Raw genomic sequence first — 12,104 nt, 5'->3', positions numbered from 1 at the left:
CAGAGATGAATAGATGATAACAGACTTCAACTAAAACACCTGCAGCTTCGGAGAAGTCCTCGGAGTCTAAATACAGGGTTAGCTCCAATGGTACAAAGGTTCAAAGGAAAGAAGTATCAGGAGTCCCGGAAGTGTTGAGGTCTCGAAGGTCCGCGAGATCCCACGGATTTGGACCTCAAGACTCCCGAGATCCCTCACCTCTTGCCGCCATCAAGACCTCCGGCGACCTTGAGACCTTCCGCATCTACTCCACCATCGAGATCACACGGAACAGCTAAAACCGTTGGACTGCCTCACGGGCCTGTCAAGACTCATGATACCGAAAGTGGTATATTACAAGTCTACACGCGTTTCCCGTTAATCTCTCATCTACCACGTTCTACCAGCTCCTCCTACTCCGGATCGATTTTTACTAATTCCTCTGCCTCCATTGTCTTCAATTAGTGTTTCTTCGTCTCTATTCTCTTGTACCAATCTGTTGGAGTCACCTATGGCTTCCACCGACTTTTACTGATCGGTCAGTATCCCTATTGCCCTCAATCCGTTTACGCCAATTTTTATTGATTTCTCTTTAAATACCATTGCTTTTAACACTTTTCGAAAGTGTTTCGTAATGTTTAAGTACTTTTAGCAATAGGAATTAGTTGAACAATTTGTCTTAGTAATTTATTTCAAATCAAATGTGTTTTAGTAAAGGAAGCTAAAATAATATAGTAAATTGGAACACTATTTACGCGGTAGTTCTTACGTGCGATCTCAATTTACGAGATCTAAATTTACGCGATCTGAATTTGGTAACAGCGAATAAAATATACATTTGTTTTCTAAAATGTCATTATTATTATTTCTTTGGTTAAGCTATGTAAAATAAATATGTATTTCTAAAACTTATACCAACTTTTGTCTTCAATATTTTGTTTTCTCTTGTACCGACAAGATCTATTTCCGTGATTTTCGTTCGCGTAAAACGAACCCACGTGGAACAAATTTTCGCGTAAATTGAGGGTCAGGTGTAGATTCTATTCAATCTGTTTAAGAAAGTAAAGAAAATTATTTTTCCCTGACATGGGAAATTTATAAAATAATTTATTGAATTAAATTTCGCGCGAAGTATTGCATACGAGAATATTCATTTCCACTTAAGGAGTTAAGAGAAAATGTTTTGCCTTCAAAGGCATATGCACTGCGCACCAATGAATGAAAGTACGACGCAGACTATCGATGGAAACCTATGTGACCCAGAGCAGATGTATATCTGCAGTAAGTCTACCTATAGATGTGCTTACCATCCGAATATTCAAATATTTACTTTTTCGTGTCAAAAGTCGGCTTACAGTGCATCGATCATAACTTGGCATATCCGTTATTATTTGAAGAGGCACATATAGAGTACGTGTAGCGACAGGTTGAACTTGTTTCGGGGTCAACTTGTATTTAAACACTCGTATTCAAATTGCATCAGATTAACCAGCTATAATAAATTTCTATTTATAACTTCTCTAGTTAATCAGTAAATTTTCGATTTATTCAGTAATTAATTAAGCAACTAGTAAAGAAACTACGGTTCCTATCTCATTGAAGTAATATACAATTCTAGCTATTAGATTAGATAAATTCCCACAACCAAGTAATATCAATCCCACAATCACACATTTCACCGTATGTACTTTCTACTGAATCTTTAACGGGAAAATAATTTTCTCTTTTAAATAACTAGAAGAAAAACGGGTCCATTAACTGCACGACCAAAAAACTTGTTAACTCCTTTCCCCGTATTCCCAATGAAGTAATTATTAACAGAGCACTGGAACCAGTTCAATTCAACCTTTCACCGACAAGAAACCGTTACTAAAAAGAGAAACGAAGAGAAAAAAAAATGAAGAAAGAGGCATTATATTTAAACATACAACCGATCGCTGTAAAGATGGCCGATCGTGGGATTGAACGTTGACTCGCGAAGCATCGAGTATGGATGCATTTGCATCAAGAGAAAAAAGGAAAGGAAACAGAAGCATACTCACGCGCGTGTATCCTTGCGAATTCATCCGTAGAGAGACAGAGAACCATGGCTGCGCCGAACCGCGTGCAACACACGAAATAAACACATAATGCCAGGAATACGGTAAAGTGCGTGTGCACGTAGGTTAGGCACGAAAGTAGGTATACCGTGAACGATATCAAACGCCGCTATCGGGGGATCGGGGCGTTCGGGCGATCTCGGCTCTTGCCGATGTCTCACGAAGCGGGCCGAAAGCAAAGCGCGCGGCAGACGGTCTTCGCGCGCCGAGCTATCTGGTTGGCACTCGCGTCGAGTCGGGACACTTACATTCGAATTGACGTTTGTTAAGTCCTGTCGATCTCTTTCTTCCTTTCCCCGTTCTCCCGAGAAAAAGAGAAAAGTTTCCGGCTACACCGTGTCTTCACGCGACCCGCGCTCGCGACGTACCACGAGCGACCAACGAGTTTTTTTGTGCTCCGTCCGTTCCGAAACGCGCGGTCATCGAGGTTTCATCGCTGCAAAACAGCAAAAAGGAAGTTAGACAGTGGGTTTTTTTGTGATGTGCATCAGATCTACGAGCCACCTCGAGATGACGATCATCGCCTGGGTCTGCCTCGTCGCGCTGTTGTGTTCAACGGCTGTTAAAGGTGCGACAGACGTTACCATCCGTACTTTCATTTTTCTTTTTTTCTGTTTGTTCTTTTCCTCGTTGGTTCCTCGGGAACCGTTATAACTGCTAACACGAATCGACGACGCTAACACGAGCGTCAGCCGGCGAGACCTTAAAATAATAGGTTAAGAACATTGCACGCGCGTCGTGCTGTTCCGATCGTGTTCATTCGATACATCGAACGCAGTTTGAATGCTCATTTCGAAAGCGACCGTTGAAAGGCGGGAACGCGAGGAAAAAGATTACGACGCATCATTAGCGAATGTGGGTATAACTTTCGAACGTTGTTACCACGAAAACGGTCGACAGATCGATGAAGTTTCGAACCAACCGATGTTTTACTTCACCTACGAAAATTATGACGGATCGATACGTAGATGCGGGGAAATTACCGCGATTTGACGGATCACTGACGTGGCTAATCCCCGTCGAAATCACAGTCGATCGGTCAACGAGACAGACTGCTGCCAGACTGGGGCCAACAAGGAATGTCAGTCGGCACATACGTGCCGATTCGTAATGAAACTGTGTCTAATAGCAAATCATCAGAAGTTAGTTTTTATGCCTAATTGATTTGGTGTTCACCTTGGAAATGGTCCTTATAATTGGAAACGAGAAACTTGTTTTATAAAACATTATGAAGTCCAATGCAGATAGTTAAAAAAAAACATGACTGCTCGGTATACCAATCGTCTTTTTACAAGGAATCAAGTGACATAATCAAAATTTTTTAAATTCGTAGTTACATTGTTAGTATACACTGAATGACCCAATTTTTCTCATGAATAATCCTCAACTTCATAGTTCACTCCCTGAGAATTGGTTAATGTAGTTCACATACTGAAATGATAAAACATTCACAAATGAACAATTATTTTCAAGTGTAAAATAAGCATTGTTCAAGTGTAGTACTAAAACGTGCGTAATGTATCCATAGAATATGTAAATCATTATATAATTAATATACTACAAATACTTTAGCTTCTTATTTTTAATATAAAAATTGTGACATTTACAACGCCTGAGACTGAAATTAAAAAATGCTGGTACCATTTGTGTCTACTACTTTTTTCGAAGAGTACCATTTCCGTTACACATACAAAGTATAAAATTTAGTTTTCAAGATCTTTATAACACTTTGTTAGATTTTACAGTTTATTTCGTCATTTTATATTGCACCTAATTACAGTTGGCGCATTCAGATTCGATGACTTTCCTCGTACGTTTCATCACGGGCCGGTATCGACGCGACCAAACGAATTACCGCTGACTCAGACCGCTGAATTCCTTTTTCGAGATACTGAAAAAAGTTAACCGATGCGCGTCCGGTGTTTGCTCGTCTCGCCAGACGATGATCACTGACGCGGCAATTCGTGCGATCATTGTTAAGGTCGAGCAATGCGTGTCTCGAGATCATGGTCGCTTTAATTGTAGAGCAGCATGAATGAGAATGGCGTTCAAGTGTCTCCCAAAGTTGAACATTGAGGCAATCATTTATGCGGAAGCACATACAAGACGCGTTGCCTCCTAATCATCAACGCGTTTGTAACTGATAGGTTACCTTAATATCACTTTCCGAGTCAGATAAAGACACTGGAGATTTGTAAAAATAAATTCATGAGCGTAACTAAGTTAGGAAACGGTCCTTACTGAATGATTATGCCATGATAATGAAAGATTTATTACGCACACATACTATATTTCGTATTTATGACGATGATTTAGTTCTGTCATGATATAATTGTAGTTTGCGTTCTGTTTTTTATTATTGTTAATAAAATTAATGCACACCATTCATCCGTATAATAAGAAATAATGGCACGGTGTCGTTACAGTCTATTAATTATGGCCTTAGACTGTTATTTTTTAATCAGTCGTATTCCAATGAAACAGACTCACGTTTATTCAACGACAATCATTATTTTGCATTTTTTTTTGTCTTCGTTAAATATTTGGGATTTGATCGAGTTGTTAAATCTATTTATATTTCAAGTATTAAGGTTTTAATATCCTTTTTAGCAGGAAATGAATAGCAATTCTTCCTTTGTTGAAGTTTAATTACTATAACAGTTCATTGAATTTTCAATTTGTCGCAAGATTATAGTGTCACGTTATTGAAAGCTGAAGTGTTGAATATTTATTCAGTATTTCGAAGTGATTTCTACGCTACATTGTGTTAACTAAGAAGTTTAACCTGAGTCAACATTGCATCACTATCTCAGATAAGAGAAATATTATTGTTTTTACTATCAGACATTATATTACTATCGCGTCTCATAAAAACGTTACTGTCTGCAGTCTTCTTTCTTCCGGGGTACTGGTCAAGGGCAAATTAAAACGTGAAATGTAAAGCTATTAAAGTAACACGTATTCATTAAATTACATGAGCAAAAGGGTGGGGAATTGAGGACAGTGTGACTCATTACTCTAAAACAACCGGCGAAGATTTCCAAAGAAACCGCGAAAAGAAGCAAGAAGATCAATCTACGTAATCAATTGCAACGATCGCACTGAATTTTTCATAGTTTCTTCTTTTTCTTCAAGTTTACCGTATGAAACCGAAATTTGAAAAACTGCCACATGTAGGTCAACTGAACGCAATTACATTTCTCAACGCATATCGTGAATTTTTCCGATTAATTTCTACGACTGTAGTATTCAAACATTAATTATTTTCATTTATGTAATACATGTCAAGTGACATTTCATAAGAAAGTATAACACAAAAGCACGATACCAGGACATTTTCCATAATCGTCAGTTAATGTAATGTGCATAGCACACGTGACCTTTACAAACGATGCGATGTTTTAAACATTTCTTCGCAGCTATACTTCGCGCGTAACATCTTGATACGTCCTTACGTTGCAACTTCGTTTTTCTTACAACTTTGAAGTAGTTTGTTACCTTAATTTGGTATCCGCGATCAGGGTCACGATGACGGTTTACAATTTTTATAGAAATGTTCAGATATCATCGCGCTTGAATTCGATTACCACGCGAACTAGACGTTTCCCCCTGTTCCTTTGTTGTAGTTTTCTCCCCTTCTGTTTGGTTACAATGTAAAACTGAACGGTTACTTTCCCTGAAAGTAGGTACGAAACGAGTGTACGGTATTTATCGATCTAAAGTTATGAATAATACTCGGCATCGAGCAACCAGCGTTTCTCGACTTTTGTTATTCATCGCAACGGAACGACTCGAACAGTGAAACTGTTTATTGCTCGAGCTCCTCTTTGCAGTTTCCTTCCGCACGAATCAGAGGTATTTCTCGTAATTACAATGAATGTAGCCTGTGTTATCGAGTAACGTCGGTAACTCCCTAACAATTCGTTTTTTTTTGCTTCTTCGGGGAACTTCTGTGTAACTTTTCCTCGCTGCGCACCACTTCCGACATTGTGTATTGTAAACCGATAAATACAAGAAAGTAACTAAATAATGGTCAACAAAATGTTATAGTTAACATAATCGTTTCGTCCTGATTAATCAATACTACATATTTAATTGCACATGTTTATTTTCAGTTTATAAGCGTTATAGAATAAATTCCGAAAACTTTTCTGCGTTTCACTCTTCATGATCGAAGTTACCTTCAATAGAAATTGTATTGTTACCGAGGGGTTGAAAAATTATATATTTTTCGAATCGACGTTCGCGAAACACAAACTCCAGATAAATTAATTACTCGATCAGCATACGGACAAGGTTAAAATAATTCTGCAGAAATTTCTAATCTTGCCCACCTGTACGTGGCATCGTGAAACGTAGTCAAGGGATACGCCTCACGTACACGGAAAGTTTAAGGTCGCTTTTACACGAAATGCCTTTCGCTCTGTGCGACTTGGTCTCGACTTGTGCTTACCTTGAGCTGTAAAGAAAGGTCGATGGATATGACGCAATCAGAATTGCTAAAGATAGTACATGCATCGCTTCAACGTTGCAAATTGTAAGCAACTCTAGCTCCAATAACAGTTTCATTCAATTCACACTTCTAACACTTGTAACGGGAACGTGATTTGTGAAGGGGACGAATGGGAATACCAAAGAAGATGAGTTAACGATTTGATGATTCTATTTCACTGAAAGACGTCCAAGCGTTGATTTATGTTGTCCCTTTGACCTATAATTTTCGAACTTTCCGCATTGTGTTAACCTTTGCTCTAAAACAATCGATGAGAACTTAGTCGCGTGACTTCTTCGCTGAATCAACTATTTTGACCTGGTTAAGTTACTTTATTACAATTCATGGAATTGATCTTTTCGCGATACGTCCCGACTTTACGATCCATCTTCATCCAATTTTCTTATAGCTATGTATATATTTCAATTAAACATCTCTGCATGAAAATTTATTCGTTCTTCGAAATGCACGGACTGTACGCTGAGAAAGGAACAAACGTCTGTTCGGGAGAATTAATTCTCTTGTACCTAAGATTTAAGATCTCGGAGAGTCCTAATTTGGCGAAGCTTGTAAGAGACTTGCAAATGGTCACAGCTTTTTGCACTCTGCTCGTGATTGCTGTGTGTCGCGACCGTATCCTTTTACGGGGTTACATCGAAATCACAGACGCGGGCTGCACCGGTACTGTGTCGACCGAAAAAAGTTCGTCGGGACCATGTTTGACCGACATTGGCGTTAACCGACAGCAATATTCTCTCAATGGTTGCACTCTTGCCATGAAAATATTTATACACTTCGTGTCGTTATACCTCGTTGCTACATACAAGTTGATGAATATACCTACGGTTTTCGAAGTGTCGATCGATGCTGTCGACTAACCGACTAACACTTTACGAGCGGACGTTTTTGACGACTTTATAAATGGCGCTGACCACGCGATCTTTTACTCGACGATTTATTTATTTATATATATCTCTAAAGGTGCTTTTCATGTTACATCAATCTGCTTGTTATCTAGTGTAAACGATTAGACAATTCTTGTTGTTAGTTAATGAAAGTTGAAGAACCAGTACGATCGACGCCAGTATTAATTGAGATATTATTCTTTCTGTAATTACACTTTTGACATTAATGCACCGCATTTGTATCGGCAATTCTGTAGCCAATTCCAACGAGATGCTCGAATATAGTAGGTTATTTCTAGATCTTTCTTCCGTTACAAGATTTGGAAATTAGAAATCGAAAACTAAAAAAGTGACCAAACCCAATGTTAAAGGAAACACTGCATTTCTCACTGTTCTATCTCGATGGTGCGTATAAGTTAGTGAATAATGTATATTTCAGCGAGTGTCATTAAGTGGTACTTATCAGTACTTCCTTATCTGTTAAAACAATATCAGTAACATCTAGGTCGATGATTAGAATATAATATATGTTTAAAGGGCCAGCAGTTTTTCATAAAAGTAGTAATTTATATTTTCCAAATATTTATGTGTAATGTAATAATAATAAGTATCAAAGTTGCAAAGGCCGTTGTTGATCATCGAAGGATAAATTAAAAAATTGTATGAATCAGTATCGATCCACGAGTGAATTATCGGACCGCAGATAAGATTTCGAACGTTTGTCTTTTACAACAGACAGGGAATAGCTGGTACGACCGCACGGTATGGGCAAGGTATATGCAGGTCGTTCCAGGGTCTAGATAATCCAGTTTCGTAGCCCACGCATACCAATAGTGGAGATGGTTAATGTACGACCTACGGTCGGTCAGAGACCCCATCAATCCTCCAGGCTATTCGGACCAAAATTACCGAGTTAAAAGGAGGAGATTTTATCTAGGCGATCGACCTGTGTGTGAATCCGACAAAGAGGGACGCTCGCATACGCGTCGCGGTATTAAATTTAATAGTCTCGTAGAGTAAATGGATCCGGGAAAGGTATAAAATGATCGTATAAGCTTTTAAGGTCAGAACCCAATCATTTTTATTCGAAATTAGAACTTTTTAAATAGACGCACGACGTTTATCTCAGGATATCATACTGATAACATACTGTCATCAGGAAAGTCGGAGTTCTCCGGGTCCTTTTCGACCCGGTGACTCTTCCATTTCTTTCGCGTTATTTTTTCAACTTGTTTCAATGTTCCACTATTTCCACTTTGTTAAAAATGCTGTCGAATGTGAGACAGACACGAGAAAACGGTTACCTTAGTGAACTTAATATTGGTTAATAGAGAAAACATCGTACCTGTTTCTATTTTTTCAGAAACGTTTTAAAGTGTTTAGGTGAAATAACCACCGTGGCAGGGTTAAAAGTGACGCGGTGGAGATAAGCTTTCGAACAAACTTATCTGGACATTTGAGAAAAATATATATCATTATCAGCTATCGATATAACGATAATGGGTGCCGAAGCGTGATTACATGTATCGAACAAGTGATCTGCCCGTGTTTCACACAGCCAGCGAGCATTCACGTTATGTAAAAGTTACACCGCTCGCTGAAAAGGCAGAGTCACGAGTTTGTTGAATTAATTGGCGGCAAACACACGATCGATCGATCCCGCTCGCTTCACGGTGAAATTTGCTTTAGAAGAATGTTGAGTATCGAACACAACATATTAGGAGAATGAAAAGTTAATCGTTACGGCCCTGACGCAACCATCGGTTCTCCTCGTTTAATACGCGTTTCGCGCTCGTACGCTCGCGGCGTGTGCAGTTTCTAATAGATATTGCACATTCCGCGCGTATTTCGTTAGTCCCGCTCATTCTCGAATTAACTATTACTCCCTTGTCTTCGGTGACTGCATACACGCGGTCACGCTTGCTTTTTTTCACGCGTGACTGACTCTGAAAAAAAAGGAGACAGAGCCACCCTCGTTCGTGACTTCAAAGTTCCCGACGTTCGAAATTGGCCAACAAAGCAAACATTCGGAATTAGTCACGCGCTAATAAAAATTTTCACTTTTATCATCTTTTTTCTTGCATTGCTGTGAATACTGGGGTTGTTGCGGTGATAATGAGTCGGAAGATGACGTTCATTCAACTTAATTTGAATTATTATCACGAAAATTTTCATTTCCCTCTGAGAAGATTGCAATTTCATGTATCGACAGTGAAAATTATTCATAAACTTTGGACTCAGAGGTTCAAACATTACTATACATCTTCATCTTCCTTAATTAAGGTCATCATGCGTAATGCTCTCCATGAATACATCGATATTAGACTAATGAATGTTACTCAAGACGTACGGAAGCAGTGTGACGAGTTTTTTAATTACCGAGAAGCTTCAAGACAAGTGATTCATCTCTTAGTCGCGTTCCACGGAACGTCCGCTTACGTGTCGCTTGAGCGATACTAGACGCGATGAGGCACTACGTAAATATTTCATTTCGTTCAATCGTTTGCTAATAATCACCGCCGTCCTTCTTGAACCCGGAGATCCTCCACACACAGGTTTTAGACATTACTGATTCTCAGTTGCCAATTTTCATACTTCTTCAGTGAAATCATTAATTCCACTCGACCGGTTCTTACTCCTCGGAGTTCTTCGGGCGCGATTTCTATTTACGCAAGTGTCGAACCAATCGACGGTACGCGAATCGAGCGAGTCTTTGCTCGCTCGCCTCGCTTGCGTAAACCCGTGTAACGTTATCGTCGCAAGTGCGACCTACTCTTTCGGTCGTTGACACGGTTCTCCTCCGACAAATGTGTTCTCCGGCCTAACAAAGGCCCCGTAAGCCAACGGCAGGGTACACAGCGGTGCCGTCGACCCATGTCGAAGGGTCTAAACGGCCATAAAGGCAGACGATCAAAGTCGTTCCGGGGCCGAGAGTCATTTGGATGCGGCAGAAAGAAGGTGAAACGTCGTCCTGGCGAAGAAAAGTTACGTGGCAGGTGCGTTCTCCGGTCCCGACCGTATACACACGTGCGTCGCACACACTCTCATCGGTGTAGGCGCGAGCGGAATACATCTGTGAACATGTGTGTGTTTGTGCGTCTATGACGACCAACAGGTTCTCTCCCTGAAACAGGTTTCGGTGCCTATTTTTGGTCCCTCCTTCCGTTGCCTAAACTCTTCAAATTACGTTGAATCAAGGCAGTCTCTCGCCACGCTCTTTCTTTTCTACCCTTGACAGAAAACCCTGCTCTCGACCCTTTAACCCTGCCTAATTAAAACGTGAGGGTTTACCGGCTTTTCTCGTTTACTGTTACCTGCGCCAGCGTTCTTGTGATGGTGGGTTAGAAGGCGAATCGGAAGACACCTATGTTTAGATTATTTGTTTCTCTCGTTCTGTGATTATTATTGTTAAACGTTATCTCTATTGCGCATTACCGGACATGTACAGTTTATAGGATATTTCGTCGTGCAAGGGGTGCATGGCTAAAGACAACTTGAATATTTTATTCTATAGGAAGATATTCTAGGAAGGATATTCCATATCCTTCAATATTTTTTTGAAAATTTAGTTTAATCTTAACAAGTAGACTTATGTACATGTTTGGGAGAAGATTAATTTCGGTGGCACTTGATGTCATTTCAACGAAAGCATTAATTGAATTTATCAAACCCCAGAATTCAAGCTACGAATACACGCTTCGCCGATCCCAAAATAACGTACAATTAGCTATAAATAGAGAATATCGAATTCCCAACGAACCGAACAGAAACAGTTACCGAAAGCGAAGGTCCGCTGTTCGTTGCACGGTGATCGGGTCAATTGAGTTTTCACGACGCTTTAACGCGATAAGCTCATCATCGATCGACCGGCGCTGATGCAGGTACACGCACTTACGATAAATGCATCATCAGATGGCTGCGCACGATAGTGTCATAATGAAGGCATTAGTAGTTCATACGAATGCGTTGTTGCCTAGGCATCACGTACATAGAAAGTACACACACTCGTTCGAATCGCGCACGCGGTCACGCACACGTGTCGCATTCGCAGTTCGCGTCCGCCACGCCGGTTCTCGCGCACGTGTGCGTCCATGTATCGCGCGGTTTGCGCGTTGAGATTCGCGTTTTCTGAACCGACCAACGAACCGTTATGCAGTCACGAAAATACGTAGTACCGTGTCGGACATAATTAATGAAATTCGAGATTCATGGTGATACGCGTTTACTTCTCTGTACCGGTTGGCCGTTGGAGCGGGTCAATGTTCCGTGGGATTCGCGATTTCACTGATGATGCAGCTGACTAGTCCGAAGCGAGCCCAACGAATTAACCGTTAATAACTGCAGAACGTGGGAGACTGCCCAAAATTTTCATTCATACCTGTTTCCCTTTCCGCGTGATTTATAATCTTCCCGGGCTACGTACCTTTCGATTAGTGTCTAATATTCAATTACCTACTAAAGTAATTAAATAACCGTAATAAATATTATAAGTGTGTATAAGTTGATTCTTAGAGGACTGGAAAAGATTTCGAGGTAACGCATCTATGATGCGCAGATATAGTGTAACAGCGCCCAATATGGGACAACACAATATTTCGGAAAATATATAGCTGAATGAATCAATTACCA

At 40.1% G+C, this 12,104-nt stretch overlaps 1 protein-coding gene and 1 long non-coding RNA gene across 6 annotated transcripts in view; one reads left to right on the top strand and one right to left on the bottom strand.

Annotated features, from left to right (window-relative positions):
- Positions 1-2,266, bottom strand: part of LOC143174567 (uncharacterized) — a 63,053-nt gene extending 60,787 nt beyond the window's left edge. For 2 of the 3 annotated variants that reach the window (XR_012998718.1, XR_012998720.1), the window contains exon 1: positions 2,022-2,266. This is a non-coding gene — a long non-coding RNA (uncharacterized LOC143174567). The remainder of the gene's footprint in view (positions 1-2,021) is intronic. The other variant, XR_012998719.1, reaches the window with a different exon arrangement.
- Positions 2,247-12,104, top strand: part of Fas3 (fasciclin 3) — a 442,301-nt gene continuing 432,443 nt past the window's right edge. For all 3 annotated transcript variants that reach the window (XM_076368101.1, XM_076368100.1, XM_031985587.2), the window contains exon 1: positions 2,247-2,646. In XM_076368101.1, the coding sequence (XP_076224216.1) occupies positions 2,559-2,646 (88 nt within the window). In that variant the 5' untranslated portion in view covers positions 2,247-2,558. The remainder of the gene's footprint in view (positions 2,647-12,104) is intronic.

The sequence above is a fragment of the Nomia melanderi genome, chromosome 5 (assembly GCF_051020985.1).
Source record: "Nomia melanderi isolate GNS246 chromosome 5, iyNomMela1, whole genome shotgun sequence".
In the NCBI taxonomy this organism is placed as follows: Eukaryota; Metazoa; Arthropoda; class Insecta; order Hymenoptera; family Halictidae; genus Nomia; species Nomia melanderi.
Note: the sequence above shows the minus strand (reverse complement) of the source record. Positions and strands in the feature narration are given on the sequence as shown.